A 17,055-nucleotide genomic window follows, 5' to 3' on the forward strand; every position below is an offset into this window, starting at 1 on the left:
TGAGCCCGGCTTGCTCTTCTAATTTTTAATAACTCCAACCTCATCCTTTTGCTACACACTAGCCTGACTGCTTTCTGCAACTGCTACTTCCCTGATAACTTAAATATTCCCCTTTTGTCTCTTCAGTTATAGGTGGGCATTCCCCTACTTCATAAGTAATTAAAAGTTATTAAAAAAAAAAAAAGATAAATAGTCTAAAGGCCAGGTTTCCCAAGCACAGGTGGAGCTGCAGAAGGATCGGCAAGTGTCTGGGACCTGTGCCCCTGCAGAGCCCACCTCTGTCATCAGGAAAACACCTCTGACCAAAACCTCACTTGCATGTGCCAGTAACTCTCTGGGGCGCATTGGCTTGAGTCAAAGTGACCCACACCGAGGTGTGTGGAGGCCGAGGGCAGAGGAACTCACGCGGGCCAGGCTAGGTACTTGATGGGCCGGATGATAAGACCGCACCACACCTCCTGTCCACAGCCACCGGTCAGGAGGGCAGGCCAGGGCAGGGGGTCTTCCCTGGGTCGGGGCAAAGGTGTGATTTTTTTTTTTTTTTTTTTTTTTTCAGTGCTGGGGAACAAACTCAAAAGTTTGGTTTTCTTTGCTTTGGGCTTCTGTTAAGCAGTAACTTAACCAGAGACAGTGCATAACCTCCAACCAAAAGAGAAACAGCAGGGCACGGTGGCATACCTGGGAGCCCCTGACTCAGGAGGCCCAGGCGCTCAAGTCAAGGCCAGCCTGGGCAACTTAGCAAGGCCCTGCCTCAAAACAGAAAATAAAAAGGTTCTTTGGGCCAGAACCTCTGTCTTCCGGCAATCTGCTAAAACGAGGAGCACAGGGCAGGAGAGGGACCCACAGGTGTTCTCCAGGCCTGTGGGAGCATGGGGCTGTCCCTGGGGCTCCACGTGCACCTACAAGGTGATGCAGAATCTAAGGGACTGGGGCTGTTCAGAAGGGGATGCCTCGCCAGTGACCCAGGGCGAACTTGGGAGAGCGCCTGGTGCTACCTAGCACACTGTCACCTGGCAAAAAGGCAGTCCTGCAGGAGGACAGTGTGCTCAGTGTGCGCACTGAGCAACTCAGTCACTCCCAGAGCCCAGACAGCTTCCTGAACCTGTGAAGGAAAACGATCAGGAAAAGGTAGCCAGAGAAAGTCTGCTCACCTGAGGGCCAGTGCCCTGCTCATTGAGGCCACTCTGAGGACCAGGGAGGGGCCCCTGCGGGGGCTGTAGCCTGTGATTTTGTGTATAATGTGGCAAAAGAATAAAGGATTCTGGACTGCAAACATGCTTCTCTTAACAGAGTAGTGGTGCAATGTCCTCTTCATAGAAATAGTCCGAGGGAAAAAGGGGGGCTGGGAGTGTAGCTCAGTGGTAGAGCACTCCTGGTTCAACCTTCACCCCCCCAAAGGAAGGAAAGCTGAAATGAGGGAAAAACAGATCCATCCAAAATAGGCAAGAACAGAGGACGAGGAAGCTTGAATGGCTGGGCTCCAGGCAGAGAGCTGAAGCAGGGGGTGACTGCTGGCCCCTTCCTGCTGGCCTGCCCCTTCCCTGGCCGTGGAGCAGACAGGCTGTGCACTCAGGCAGCCCCCTCCCCACAGGTGGGTCACTGTGCCACAAGCCCACCCCACACCACCCTGGTGGCTGCCCATCCCTGACTGAGCTGGCAACCAGGTGGCCGCTGGGTCAGCACCCAAGGCTCCCTCCTGACTACAGATTCACGGGATCACAAATGCCTACGGTTTTAGGCCCCTGGGCTTTGCAGCAATAGCTTACTACAGAGCAGGTCTAGAGAAGGTCACTCTAAATGTGTCAACTGCAGGGCTGAAAGACTGTGGTCGGGCTGGACTTCTATGCAGAAGACATAGGCTAGAGAATAATGAAAGAAAAACACACACCAGGCAAATTGGAATCAAAATAAAGTCAAGGAGTCTGACACAACAGAAGCAGGAATTCAGTCTTGCAGGAGGCAGCAGATGCATCTTCTGAGTCCCACCATGATTTTCTTATAATCAAGAGAAAAGGAAGTCATAAGCATACCCAAGATTTCAAAACACAGCCAACAAAGCTGACCCCACCCACGGTACTCGACTGGAATTTCACATGATTTGCAGTGAGGAACATTTATAAAAGCTGACCACATGAAGCAACTCAGCACTTCTAAGTACAGATGGAGGTCTCTGACCAAAATACAAGTGGGCTGAGATGGAAAAAGAGCTGAAAGAAGTCCTGACACTAATGCACATGAAGGAAACCAGATTCTAAATAACTCAGGGCCAAAGCAATTACTGTGAGGAAAGTGAGAAGATCTTGAACTGAATAATGCTAAACATGCCACATTTAAAATCTGCTTCAGATGCAGTTCAGGTAGCAAATCAAGGGTCTCTGGTAAGACTGATCAAGTCAAGAAAGGCACAAATAACCAAGATTAGCAATAAAAACAAAGACTCCTCACTCCTGCAGAGACCAAGGAAGCGACACGAGGCTGGCTTCCACCCTGAGAGGGTGAAGGAGACTGTCAGGACATCTCAGTAGATGCAGGAGGGATTCAGTGTCACTCTTGTCCACGCCCAAACCTAAAGCCTGCCCTCAACAAATTCGAAATAGAAGGGAGTGGCCTCCATCCGATAATGTGTGTTTGTGAAAAACTCACAGCGATGGTACATGTGAAAGTTGTCAGGGCCAGAATGGAGTCCCTCATGTCAAAGCCTAAGGAGACGATGACCAGGACGTTGTCGGGAGGGGTCCTGAGCCCCTCTGATAAGGAGACGCCAGGAGAGGGGCTGCGGGGACAGCCTGCAGAGGCTGCGCAAGCTCACACCGCACACGCCTCCCTGCCCGCCGCCCTGCAGCCGCGGGTAACTGTCCCTCAGCCTCATGCTCTGCCCTCGGCTGTCCTCCAGACGCTCGTCTCCCTGCCTCCAAACACTCCCACTCGGCCGCTTGCCTGCCCATCGCAATGTTCGTTCCCGGCTAAACCACCATCTTGGCAGAATCCCTCTGCTCCTTAGGTCGGCACGGGTGACCACACCTCTGCACACTCTCACTTCTAACCGTGAAATCCAAGCTTCCCTCACGACCCACAGGGCAAGTCCTGGGCACACGACCAAGAGAAACTCAAGTCCAGAGACTCTCCAGGGATGATCAGAACAACTTAGGAAAGCCCTGCCCTGGAAGCAATGGGACCTCCCATGGACCACAGACTGGATGCTCTGCAAACTCACGTGATGGAATCTGCTCTCAACCACAAATGTCCAGCTGGGACCTGCGGACAGGCCCTGGCCCACAAAGGCTGTTGGAAGCCATCTCCGGCAGCCTGGGACACACAGAGACTTCCATGGGCATGAGGAATAACTTGGAAGTACCAGAATCTTGATCTCAGTCATGCAGGTGTAAGGCATGCCAACATTCACCCACCTCTCTGTGCAGATCTGTCCTTGCTGTGTGTGAGTCCTGCCTTCTGACTACACTGTGAAAAGAGGACCCATTTACTAGGCATTGAAAGCCACCAAATACCCAGGAAGTCCCATTAGAGATGTGGGGACCCTGGAGGAGGAGGCCACCCTGCTGGCCAGCCATGCTCCTGCCCCACACCCTCCTCAGCAGCTCTGAGGCCGAGAGGCCCACAGACAACCCCTGGATCTGTGTTCAGAGGAGGTTCAGACGAACCCAGCAGGCAATGTGGGAAATGATGGCAGACGGGAAACCCAGAGGCACACAGGGACCAGAGATCCTAGGATGTGCAGAGCTAAGACACCTAGCGGGCGCTCATCTCCTGTCCAGGAAAGGACAAAATGGAACCTCTCTCGTTCAGAAAGCCTGCAAAGCCAGCTTTGGTTTGGTGACCGTGCCCAGGGATCTTGGAAAGGACCGAGCAGACCCCATGGCACCCAAACTGGATCCAAGAGGGGCCCAGCATTCCAGGCATCTGGCAGGTGGGTCCTGGAGTGCCCTGAGGTGGGCCTGGGACATGGAGTTGACTGGGGGGCACTGTGTTACCTGAGCAAAGCACGCCAGCCTGGGTGAGGAGGGCTGAACCTGCAGGGGTGGAGCCGGCAGCCCAGCGACCTCAGGGAGGCAGCTTCTCCTCGCCTCGGAGCAGGCCCAGGAGCGGCGAGGAGGAGGCCTTCCCAGAGGCAGAGCCAGGGCTGGTCACGAACACAGGTGAGCAGAGCTCAGCCTCCCAGGGAGGGGACTCCGGCCAGCTGTGGCGCAGCAGCCTCTGCTTGCAAATGGTCCACTTTCCAAATCAGCGTTTGCTGCAGCCACGAGGACCCATTTCACTTCTGTGGGGGTGTGCATGTGTCTGACCCAGGCCAGCTCCCACTGAAGGGCTGGACAGATGGGGAAGCAAACCCCAGTGCCTCCCTTCAGACTAAGGGTGTGGGCAGCCCCCGCCTCCCATCAGTCAGCAGGAGTTTGCAGGCTGGAGGAAACCGGCATCCAAAGCTGTGGTTTGTCAACATCCTGGGGGAGGGTGGTGAGCACCAGCTGACCCGGGTCAAGAAGGCCCCATTGGAAAGAACCATGGGCCAGAGGACCAGCTGGTCAGCACCCAGCTTTGTGCCAGTGCAAATCCCCAGGTTATTCCGCTTGCCTCCTATTCAGGGCTGCCACCTCAGGAGAGGGGAATGGCCCCCAGCCTACCTCCCAGTCTCGTGGTCCAGCAGGAACCGGTCCCAGGGCAGGGGGGACGCAGCCCTGCAGCAGCGCCTCCTGCTGGTGCGGGCCTGCAGCACCCTGAGGAGCAGGCTGCACCTCCTGCGGTGGTCAGCTCCAACCCGCTGGCCAGTGGGGTGAGAGGGGCTCCCGCCGGCAGTGGCAGAGAGGACGAGGAGGCGGTCACGTGGGCCTGGCCCTCCTATACAGTGACCACTGTGCCCCACTGCTTCAGCCCCGTCCACTTGCCTGCAGGTCCCGCCCCCGCACTGCAGGGTCAGGGTCAGATGGTGAAGGTCAGATGCGAGGCCACACCGGTCTCTTCACTTATTAGTCTTTGTTCAGTTTTGCAGCCCTTTAAAATTTAAGAGCAGCGCCACTGTGCCCAGCTAAAATAACTTGTTGAATTCCTTCTGTATCTGGTGGCCTTGGAATGGTTGTCATGAAACCTATTGCTTAGTCACTGTTTCCTAGATCTTGTGGGAAAAGGGAGGTTTCTAGAAATGGGCATGTAGGCACATTGTACGGTTGATGGGTTTCAGTTTTTAAATGATTACTTATTTACTTTTACGCGGTGCTAAGGATGGAACCCAGTGCCTCACTCGTGCTGGGCAAGCGCTCTGCCACTGAGCTACAGCCCAGCCCAGATCAATGGGTTTCAGACACTCCAGAAACTTGATGCTAATCCTTGCATTAGGCTAAATTCTCAAATATGTTGACTCAAAGATTACAGATAACATGAAATTTATAATTACATCAATAGAATAAAAATGTTATTTACCTCCACGCACACACACTAAAATAAAAAGAAAAACAGTCTTAGTTCAGAGACTGCACAAAGCAGCCCACGGCGGCACCAGTGGAAGTACTTGTTGGCACCCGTGGCCCCAGCCACCCACAGGCACCTGTCTGTCACTGTACTGCAGCAGGTGCCAGGGGTGGCCCCAGGTCCCAGGGGTGGCCCTGCCCCTCTGGCCTCCTCTAGTGGGCATGACCATCTCCTGAGCTAGACTAAAGGAAACCAAGCAGGCAACCTGCTGGAGGCCACCTCTGTTCTGTCGTCTGACTGACGTGGTCCTGGGACCTACAGATGGGCACCTGTTCCAGTGTCCAGCTCCAGCTGCCCTTGTCCATCTCAGACCAGTCCCTCCAGATGAAGGTTCTGGACATGGGAAGGGGGACTGAAGAAAAGGGGAGACTGATTCTGTGGCTGCCAAGGAGGACGCTGAGAGCCTGGGAGCCGGCGGCAGGGAGACTGCTGCTCCTTGTCCTGCAGACGCAGCCCCAGCCTGGAGAGAAGGGCAGGGCCCACAGGGCCTGGCAGGGAAGCAGGCCGGCCTGCACTGGAGCCCCGCAGGGCTTCTGAGCCACGGGCTTGGGGGAGGTCTTTGTTACGCAGCTCTACCCTGAAGAAGCCTGACTACTCAGCACAGACGGACAGACAACTGAAACGGGTGCATCCAGAACCAGAAGCACATGTGCAGAGTTGTGGGCCTCGAGATGACAGCGAGCCTGGGATGGCAGGCGTGGCGACCACAGAACCCACACTGCCAATCCGTCAGGCAGGCAAAGGAACCGCCTGCCTCCCATGCCACACTCAGACCACCCAGACGCACTAGAGATCTGAGGTGAAGAGGGAAGAGATGCAATCTTCCGAGAAAACAGAGGAGACTACTTCATGACTTTGGGGTCGGAAAGGTTTCTCGGAGAGAAGTCAAAAAGTGCTCATCGTAAAAGAAAATTTCACAGGGGAATGTGTTGCAGTTTATGACTCTGTGCATCCAGATAGTATTAAGGGAGGGTGAGGCCCGCTGCAGCACAGGAGATGCACGCAGTCCACGTACTGAGGGGGACGCGCGTGCAGAATACATGGGGAATTCCCACGAGCCCTAAGAACAGGCAACAGGAGAGTCTGTCCAGATACTTTGCAGAAGTACCTGCAGACGGGTGAAAATACGAAAGTCACTAAGCTCACCAGCCTGGCAGGAATGGAGCCATGATGTGAGTCCGCTGCCCATCCACCAGGACGACTGAAATACAAAGCCAAGACCCCCGTACCGGCCTGTGTGGCGGGCTCACACCACGGTGTGGTACCAATGGGCGAACCACTGGAGAGTCACAGCAAGGACCAGTGTAGGACCTCAGGGCTGTTCCCCCAGGAGCGCCTACCTGTGCTGGCCATGTCACAGTGTCTGTTCACAGCATGAACACAGCCTTGGCTGAGAACAAACTACCCGCACAATAACCAAAGGCAGCCATAGCACAAGAACCCCGCAGGTTTCCGTCCTGCAGTGTAAGGCTGTTTTCCTTCTCTTTTCCCTGTGGTACTGGGTATTGAACCCAGGGGCTTTACCACTGAGTCACAGGATCTCACTAAGTGGCTTAGGGCCTTGCTAAGTTGCTGAGGCTGACCTCAAACTTGCCATCCTCCTGCCTGACTGATGTGGTTCTGGGACCTACAGATGGGAAACCTGTTCCAGTGTCCGGCTCCAGCTCTCCCTTGTCCATCTCAGACCAGTCTCTCCAGATGAAGGTTCTGGACATGGGAATACAGGTGTGGGCCACTGTGCCAGGCAGCAAGGATGCTTTAGCATGAAAAAAATGAACACATGCTATTCACCACTTTATCAGAAGAAAGGAGAAAAGGGTTATGATAACTTCATGAAAGCAAAATTTTTTTGATAAAATTCAGTCTACATTCTTTAACACGCTGGAGAATCTATGTTCACAACTAAATGTCAATCCATACCTAGGTCTCTATCAAGACCCAAAGAAAATGTCATTATAAATGAGAGTGTTAGAAACATTTCTTCAAAAATATCAGGCGCCAGACAAGGTCCCGAGGTGGCTGAGGGCATTGCCAGCACCACCAGACAGTCCAAGACTTAGAGGAAGCAGGACGGGTGGGGGGGCCAGGCTCCTTGCACACACTGGGGTCAGACACAGAGGGCTTGGGTTATGCGTAGAGTCACAAAAGATAACAACGCAGTTCAGAAAGGTGGTCACCGAGAAAGTCAATGTGCAGACGTCAGGGGCATTCCACACACCGGTGGAGAACCACGGAAACCGTCATTTCACATGTGCTGAAAGCCGCGGGCATGCTCTCCAAGGTGTGTGACGCATTAAGATCCAAGTAGGTGGGAACATGATGCTCATGGATACAAAGGCAAATCGTTAATTTGGCCATTTCCCCAAATCGGTCTATGGATCCAGTGTGGTTTCAAAGGATCTTTCAGTCGGGCTTTCTATGAAACTTCATGAGACGGGTGTGCCATGTGTTCAGAAGAGAGTACAAGCAAGGGGAACTTTCCCTGCCAGATATAAAGATGTGGCAGCTAGACAGTGTGACTTTGTGCGGGGGACAGAGAGACTCGCCAGCAGCGTAGAACAGGCTCCAGGCCCAGCTGTGCACATAGACGGGACTTAGACCCACGGAGAGAAAGGTTGTCCAACAAATGACTGAGAAAATGGTTATCTAGGTAGATGAAAGTGAAATTTGATCTGTACCTTACACTGTACACAAAAATCAACTTCAGATGGGCTAAAGGTGTATATCAAAAATGGAACCTGAGGGGCTGGGGCTGTGACTCAGTGGCAGAGCGCTCACCTAGCACGCGTGAGACCCTGGGTTCAATCCTGAGAACCACATAAAAATACTGTGTCCACCTGCAACTAAAAAAATGTTTTTTAAAAAATGGAACTTGAAGCTTCTAGTAATTAATACAGGGGAATGATATTTTAAACTTTGGGATAAGGAAAGATTAAAACAAAAATAGCTCTAAAAGAAAAAGATCAATAATTTGGCCACACTAAAATTAAGAACTTTTACTTATCAAAAGACATCTCTTAAAAAACTGAAAACTAATTGCTAACTGGGAGAAGACATTCAAAACGAAGTCCATGAGCACGACTCACCCTGTAGAGGGAAAAGGCAACAGCAGGAATCGACATTTCACAGGAAGGAGCCACACAGCTAACAACGCACGGAGACACAGCCTCGGTCAGCGTGCGGCAGACATTAGTTGGCACGGCCAGAACCACAACCCTGACCCTTCTTCAGCCCACACACCGGCAGCACTTGCCAGCCCTCTGTGGGTCCAGAAGACCTCTCCTGCCTTCTGGGCGGGAGCGCAGACTCTCCCGCAGTGTGGAAGCCAGCTTCCCATGTCTCCTTAACCGGAGCGTCGGCATATCCCATGAGCGAGAGATGCCATCCTAGGAAAACACGCACAAGACACCTGCTGGTGGCCACGGGGCGCCTAAGAAGGTTCAGAGGTGCTGCCCAGAGGAGCAAAGCCTGAGCACAGCCTAAACACAGGCACAGGCGAGCAGGTGCAAGAGCTGGAGAGACCTCCACAGGGACAGTGGCCACAGGGACCAGTCTCAGCGATAGGATGTCTGTGGAAATGTCTGGGGCCCCTGTGATGGGGCCCAACACCTCCTTAACAAGTAAGAACCTCTCAAGTCCAGTCTGGTAACGACTGACGTGGCATGAGAACAGCAGCTACCAGGCTGGGGGCAGCTCAATGCAGGTGCCCTGCCAGAAACATGCTCATACCGAGGGAAGCAGGAAGAGTCAGAGCGGGACGCCGTGATGGACGGAGGGGTCTGTCAGGGACCAAGAAGAAGTTCTCATTCTGAGGACGTTCTGACCTTTATGATAAGCAGCAGCCCAGGGAGCATTTTGCGGTTGCCTCCCCTGTACAAACACCCTGCAGCTGAAGGCTGACGGATTCCCGGAGCGCGCCCCCTCCCCACTCCCGGCTGATAGTTCTGCCTATGGCCCGCCGGCGTGAACTTGCACCTTATCAGGAGCCCAAAAGAAAAACACAGCCAACCAGCCTGTGTCTCATCATACCCCTCATTCCCTCAGCATAAATATCCTTGAGAACAATAAAAATTTGCAGCTTGATCAGAATTCCTGTCTTGCTGTCACTCCCTGTGTCTCTTGTCCCTTCATTCCTTCTCTCTTAGGTTTGCCGTCCTGCGTTGATGTCCCGCGGGTCGGGACAGGGGTCACTGTGTGCAGCTTCTCAGTGCTTTATCAAAACGGCTGAGATGGAAAACCGTCCACGCAGGGACAAACAGCAAAGGCATTTCATGAAATGAGACCTACGATTGGCCACGCTGTGTGCTTCTGAGATCCAGTGGAATGAGAAAAAGAATGAATGGGTGAATAGAGTCCTGGGCAGAGCAGTTGAATAAAAAAAAATGATATGATGATCCTCAGGTTAAAGAAAGTTCATCAGATGATACACTTGCCTATGTGAAAAATCCAAGTGCATCATTAAGTAAATTAATAAAATCAACAAAAAAATGTTCAGTTAGATGACCAGATTCAAAGAATCAACTGCATTTCTATAAAACAGTCATAAATTGTAGCTATAATAAAATTTTGACACAAGGTAACATTTATAGTAGAGTAAAAAGAAGAATAAATCTATCAAAAAAAGAGCAAGACGATTACACAGAGAATTACAGGGGTTATTGAAAACACTGAAGGATAAACAAGTGGAGAGAGCCCCCATGTTCACAGGCTGGAAGACCCAGCGCTGCAAAGGAGTCTTCCCAAATTAATACGTGATTTTAACTTAATCCTAATAAAAGATGTGCTGGTTCTATTGTTGGCGTTTGTTCTTGCTGGATTTTGGTTCTACCGGGAAGTCCAGAGACAGAGGGAGTGTGTGCACACCCGACACGTGGTGGCAGTGTCCCCAAGAGTGGCACCTATGTCAAAACTCACTTAGACCCTGACCTGCATGACACCACAAACCCGTTCCAGGAGACCTGGATATAAAAGGCAGCAGCCATGCTGCTGGAAGACTCCTCTGGAAGTTTCCTTTGTGACCCTGGGGCAAGGACTCCATCAACAGGCCACAGAAGTCACCCCTTGGGAAGGTGGGTCTTTCCATCAAAGGACACCCTGAAGGAGTGCAAAGACAAGTCACGGGGCCAAAGCAGTGAAAGTCAATGAGAGGAGAACAGACACTGCTAGAACAAAGAGAGAGACGCAGCACTCATGGACAACAAGTTCTAGGACAGGAAACCTAAGTGGTCACTGGGTGTCTGAAAAGAGAGATTTGCATTCCATTAGCGAGTAGGAAGACACAGAGTCCCATGGCACACCACAGGGAGGCCCACACTGAGGGGTCAGGAGCAGTGGCCACTGTGCAGTGGTGGTCAGAGTGCAGACAAGCCCAATCCCTGGGCCATGCTTGTAGCACCTAGGGAATGGGCTGGACAGTGTCCCCCAAAATTCACGTCCATCTGGAACCCGTGGACGTGACCTTGTTTAGAGACAGAATCTCTGCCAGTGTAATCAGTGAATGAGGTCAGCTGAGGAATTCTGAACACACACACACAGGGGCATCTGCACAGAGACAGCCCTGAGGGGACGCCATGTAGCCAGCAGCCGCTGGGGGCTGGAGGAGGGTGAAGGAGCTCCCCTGAGCCCTCAGAAGCACGGTCCTGCTGACACTCTGGCTTCCAGAGCAGAGAGAGATGGGTTTCTATTGTTCTCAGGCGGGGCTGCGTTGTTACAGCAGCTCACACATCCAGTGACGGAGAAGCCGCCGGGTCTACGGGCCTTTCCCCCAGGCCCGTGGAAGCCTCACAGTCTTCCTGGAGACACCTACTTGGTAACACAAGCCGCAGTAACATCACCCAGGCTGGGATGCCAGGCACCAGGCAGTGGGGCTGACAATGTCCTCCAAGGGCACTGCCAGCCCTGAAGGTGTGTGGCTGCTCCTGCCCGGCACCCCTGTGGGCAATCCATGCACCCACACATCCAGCACACCTGCCAGGGCCAGGCACCATCCCAGGCCCTGGGTTGCAAAGGAGAAAACAGCAGCGGCAGCCCGGCCCAGAGCGTGCCACCTAGGGGAGACAGGCAAGGCCAGGAGGGCTGCTGGGTGGGGCCGGGGGCCGGAGGCAACTAGTCAGACAGACAGACCGACCATGGGAGGGAACAACAGGTGGGAGGCAAGTGCACCTGGGAAGGACAAGGTGGGGGCCTGGCTAGACCTGGGTCTTTGGCTCCACTTTCCGGGCAGCTGCAGGTGCCAGGCCATGAGAAGCCCTGGCTGCAGATGCAGCCCAGCCACACTGCCCTGTCCCAGGCATGTCTCAGTTCCATCAGAGCCTTCAAGACACTAGGGCCAGAGCCTGGTGGTTCTGCCACTTTGGGAAGCCGTTGGTCTGGTGACCCTGCTTGGCGCTATTCAAACACTGGAGCACAAACCTCATCTGCACTACACCCAGACATAGGGCACTGCCCACCGAGGCTAAGGGAGGGGGCTCCCTGTGCTGCTCCCAGCCACTGTCTCCACCGGAGACCCCACTAGGACACCCTCTGCCCCAGCCCCAGCCCTCCAGAACACAGCTGCTGCAGTCCCTGACAAGCACGGGGGTGGAGGGGTGGGGGGAAGATGGGCTGGGCAGGCAGCACAGCCCTGAGCGCCTGCACCTTACCTGTTGCTGTGGGTGGCGTAGGGGACTGCGACGTCTGCACCAACTTCGCGCTCTGCGGCGCCGGCGCCAGGGCGCGCACACTCAGCGAGTTCGGATCCAGGAGTTCGGCCGGCTGGGCTTTGGTGAAGGTGCTTTTGGGGGCCTTAGTGTCCGCGCGCGGGCAGGCGCAGGCGGGCAGCGCGAGCTTCCCTCCCGCCGCGGCGTGCGCCGGCCTAGCTCTGCAGCCCCGCTCGGCGGGCCTCTGCGCTGACGCGGGCAGGGCGGAGCAGAGCGCCTCTGCGTCTCCGCGCTTCCAGTCCTGCTGCGGCACCGCGGCTCGCGGGGCGCCGCCCGCCAGGCCCGGCACCGCCGAGGGGCACCGCACTTTGAGTAGCTGAGCATCGCAGAGCGAAGCAGAGAAATTGAAGTTGGTAATGGGCGGCATTGGCCTTTTGGCCTTCTTCATGCTGATGCCCTCCACGCAGAGGTCAGATCCGCTGAAGGGCGGCAGTTCCACCACGGGCTAGGGGAGGATGCGCAGGTGAAGGGGCGGGGGCGCACAGGCAAGCGGGACCTGCACACCTGACTGGGGGTGATAAGGACCCCAGGTAGCTCTTCCGACCTGCATGCCAGGGATTTGGCCTCTGACCCCACACCCAGGGACCAGAGATGCCTTCCCTCCCAGTTCTGAGGTGGTGAGGCCTCAGCCAGGCAAGCAGCCCCTCCTTCAGAGTGAGTCCAGGGCACAGGGCCTGACCTATGGTGTAGGGGTGCAGAGGCGAAGCCCCAGGCAGCCCTGCTGTCCAGCCTGCTGGAAAGTTCCCTAGGGGAGAAGGCCCAGCAGGTCCTGGAAGGTACAGCCTGGAGTCTTGGGGAGCCCAGTGTGTTCTGGCCAGGACCCCAGCCTTGGCCACAGAGTCAGGATTGGGGCTGGGAACCAGAGGGAGTAAAGTTAGACCTCAAAGGCTCCTGGGACTAGGTGGCCAGGGCTGCCCAGGCCTCCCAGGGTCTAGGGTAAGCCTGTTACTCAGTGCAGAGCGGGAGAGCAGGCCAGGCACCAAGAGCACAGCCAGGCTCGCCAGACCTGTGTCCTCTGAGATCCCCAGGGCTGGCAGCCTGTAGCTCCATCCTGCTTCCAGTGGCAGGAAGTGGAGGTGGCTACAGCTTGGGGCCCAAGCCCACCCCATGGACACTCGGGGCCAAGGTTGGGCAGCTGCTCTGCTCACCTGTCTCCACAGAAGCTCAAAGTTGCCGATGTCACAATTGCGGTCAACCTTGCGGTCCACCACCACCTTGATGGTGTCCTCCTGCACCTGGGCACAGAGCTGGGCGGTGACCGGCGTGGACGGGTGCATGGTGGGGCTGGAGTTAATCTCAATCAGCCAGGGTCTGAAGTCCCGCCCGAGGATGAAATCTGCGCCGTAGAGTTCGAAGCTGTTCTTGCGGGCCTCCACGTGGTCCTGGGCCACCTTCATGGCATTGGTGATGGCCCTCTTCATGGACGGGTAGATGACGCTGCCCCACATGGCCCCGCGGCCCCTCTTCTGCAGGTACTCCTGGAACCTGGAGCTGGACCACATGTTGTGGCCGGGCAGCAGGGGGCTGCGCCCCTGGTCATTCCTGAGCCGCTTCTGGATGGAGTGGTTGCACAGGTGGATGGCGCTACGAGGCAAGGTGCCATGAGGCCTGGCGCCCGCCTCCATCGCCTGCCAGGTGGCTCCGGTCCTGCTGTGCCAGGGACCCCACACCTGGCCCAGGGGGCCACAGGAGGGGCCTGTGCTGGTGGGCTGGGTTTTGCAGGATGTGCCACTTGGAAGCAGCCTTGGGGCAGCCCTTGGTCAGCATGGGGGACACCAGGATTGTACCGAGGCCATGCAGAAGCCCAGGGTACTGTAACAATGTCCCCAAGACTCAGTTTCCCCATCTGTACATCAATAGGGACATTGACCTTGAAGGGCTGATCTGCTGAGACAGATCCTGTGACTTCTTAGTTATGCTTTCCCATTGTTCTAAACAGACTCAAAAAAAACAACTTTCGGGAGAAAATAAAATATGACATCTGGAACCAACGGAATTCTACATGAACAGTAGCCATGATGGGCCAGCGCACGGGGCTGGAATTTCCAACCTGTTCTGGGGGCAGGATCTGCACACACAGACACATGTGAGCACTTCCATATACAAGTATAAGAACGAGAAAATGAGAGAAGATCCAGAAAACTAAATCCACTACTACCAGGCTGGATTCAGTGCTAGATAGCACTCAGCGCTCCTTGGAGTGTCCCGGGACTCACAGTGCTAGCTAGCACTCAGCTGCTCCCTGGAGTGTACGTAAACTCACAGTGCTAGCTAGCACTCAGCTGCTCCCTGGAGAGTCCCTGTACACACAGTACTAGCTAGCACTCAGCTGCTCCCTGGAGTGTCCCTGAACTCACAGTACTAACTAGCACTCAGCTGCTCCCTGGAGTGTCCCTGGACTCACAGTGTTAGCTAGCACTCAGCTGATCCCTGGAGTATCCCTGGACTCACATACTAGCTAGCACTTAGGTGCTCCCTGGAGTGTGCCTGGAATCACAGTGCTGGCTAGCACACAGCTGATCCCTGGAATGTCCCTGGAATCACAGTGTTAGCTAGCACTCAGCTGCTCCCTGGAGTGTCCCTAAACTCACAGTGCTAGCTAGCACTCAACTGCTCCCTGGAGTGTACCTAGAGTCACACTGCTAGCTAGCACTCAGCTGCTCCTTGGAGTGTCCTTATAGTCACACTGCTAGCTAGCACTCAACTACTCCCTGGAGTATACCTAGAGTCACAGTGTTAACTAGCACTCAGCTGCTCCCTGGTGTGTCCCTGTTCTCACATTGCCAGTTACCACTCAGCCCTCCCTGGAGTGTCCCTGGACTCTAAGTGTTAGCTAGCACTCAACTGCTCCCTGGAGTGTTCCTGGACTCACAATGCTAGCTAGCACTCAGCTGCTCCCTAGAGTTTCCCTGGAGTCACAGTGCTAGCTAGCACTTAGCTGCTCCCTGGAGTACCACTAGAGTCACAGTGAAAGCTAGCACTAAGCTGCTCCCTGAGTGTCCCTGGACTCACAGTGTTAGCTAGCACTCAACTGCTCCCTGGAGTGTCCCTAGAGTCACAGTGCTTGCTAGCACTGAACTGCTCCCTGGAGTGTCCCTAGAGTCACAGTGCTAGCTAGAACTCAACTGATACCTGGACTGTCCCTGGACTCACAGTACTAGCTAGCACTCAGCTGCTCACTGGAGTATCACTGGACTCACATGGTAGCTAGCTCTCAGCTGTTCCCTGGAGTGTTACTGGACTCACAGTGCTAGCTAGGACTCACCTGCTCGCTGGAGTGTCCCTGAACTCACAGTGCTAGCTAGCACTCAGCTGCTTCCTGGAGTATTGCTGGACTCACAGTGTTAGCTAGCACTCAGGTGCTCCCTGGCTTGACCCTGGACTCACAGTGCTAGCTAGCACTAGGCTGCTCCCTTAGTGTCCCTGGACTCACAGTGCTAGCTAGCACTAGGCTGCTCCCTGAGTGTCCCTGGACTCGCAGTGCTAGCTAGCACTCAGCTGCTCCCTGGAGTGTCCCTAGAGTCGCACTGCTAGCTAGCACTCAGCTGCTCCCTGGAGTGTCCCTGGACTCACAGTGATAGATAGCACTCAGCTGCTACCTGGAGAGTCCCTGTACACACAGTGTTAGCTAGCACTCAGCTGCTCCCTGGAGTGTCCCTGGACTCACAATGCTAGCTAGCACTCAGCTGCTCCCTGGTGTGTCTCTGTACTCACAGATTTACCTAGCACTCAACTGCTCCCTGGAGTGTCCCTAGAGTCACAGTGCTAGGTAGCACTAGCTGCTCCCTGGAGTGTCCCTGGAGTCACAGTGCTTCCTAGCATTCAGCTGCTCCATGAGTGTCCCTGGACTCACAGTGTTAGCTAGCACACAGCTGCTCCCTGGAGTATCCCTGGACTCACATGATAGCTAGCACTCAGGTGCTCCCTGTAGTGTCCCTGGAATCACAGTTCTAGCTAGCACTCAGCTGCTTCCTGAGTGTCCCTGGACTCACATTGCTAGCTAGCACTCAGCTGCTCCCTGGAGTGTGACTGGACTCACAGTGCTAGCTAGCACTAACCTGCTCCCTGTAGTGTCCCTGGACTCGCAGTGCTAGCTAGCACTCAGCTGATACCTGGAGTGTCCCTGGACTCACAGTTTTAGCTAGCATTCAGCTGCTCCCTGGAGTGTCCCTAGAGTCACAGTGCTAGCTAGCACTCAGCTGCTCCCTGGAGTTTGCCTGGAGTCACAGTGCTAGCTAGCACTTAGCTGCTCCCTGGAGTACCCCTAGAGTCACAGTGCTAGCTAGCACTAATTGCTCCCTGAGTGTCCCTGGACTCAAAGTGCTAGCTAGCACTCAGTTGCTCCCTGGAGTGTCCCTGGACTCACAGTGCTAGCTAGAACTCAGCTGCTCCCTGGAGAGACCCTGTACTCACATTACCAGCTACCAATCAGCGCTCCCTGGAGTGTCCCTGGACTCACAGAGTTAGCTAGCACTCAACTGCTCCCTGGAGTGTCCCTAGAGTCACAGTGCTAGGTAGCACTCAGCTGCTCCCTGGAGTGTCCCTGGAATCACAGTGCTAGCTAGCACTCAGCTGCTCCCTGAGTTTCCCTGGACTCACAGTGCTAGCTACCAATCAGCGCTCCCTGGAGTGTCCCTGGACTCACAGAGTTAGCTAGCACTCAACTGCTCCCTGGTTGTCCCTGGACTCACAGTGCTAGCTAGCACTCAGCTACTCCCTGGTGTGTCCCTGGACTCACAGTGCTAGCTAGCACTCAGCTGCTCCCTGATGTGTCCCTGGATTCACAGTGCTACCGAGCACTCAGCGCTCCATGGAGTGTCCCTAGAGTCACAGTGCTAGCTGGAACTCAGCTGCTCCCTGGTGTGTCCCTGGACTCAGT

General features: G+C 54.8%; 1 protein-coding gene across 6 annotated transcripts in view; it reads right to left on the reverse strand.

The window, feature by feature from the left end:
* The window catches only part of Ttll8 (tubulin tyrosine ligase like 8), a 71,470-nt gene that overhangs the window by 3,098 nt on the left and 51,317 nt on the right, over positions 1-17,055 (reverse strand). For all 6 annotated transcript variants that reach the window (XM_047551030.1, XM_047551028.1, XM_047551031.1 and 3 more), the window contains 2 exons: positions 13,325-13,760; positions 12,120-12,621 (listed from right to left, as the gene is read on the reverse strand). In XM_047551030.1, coding sequence (XP_047406986.1) covers positions 12,120-12,621; positions 13,325-13,760 — 938 coding nt within the window. The remainder of the gene's footprint in view (positions 1-12,119; positions 12,622-13,324; positions 13,761-17,055) is intronic.

Source organism: Sciurus carolinensis, chromosome 4, assembly GCF_902686445.1.
Source record: "Sciurus carolinensis chromosome 4, mSciCar1.2, whole genome shotgun sequence".
Classification (NCBI taxonomy): Eukaryota; Metazoa; Chordata; class Mammalia; order Rodentia; family Sciuridae; genus Sciurus; species Sciurus carolinensis.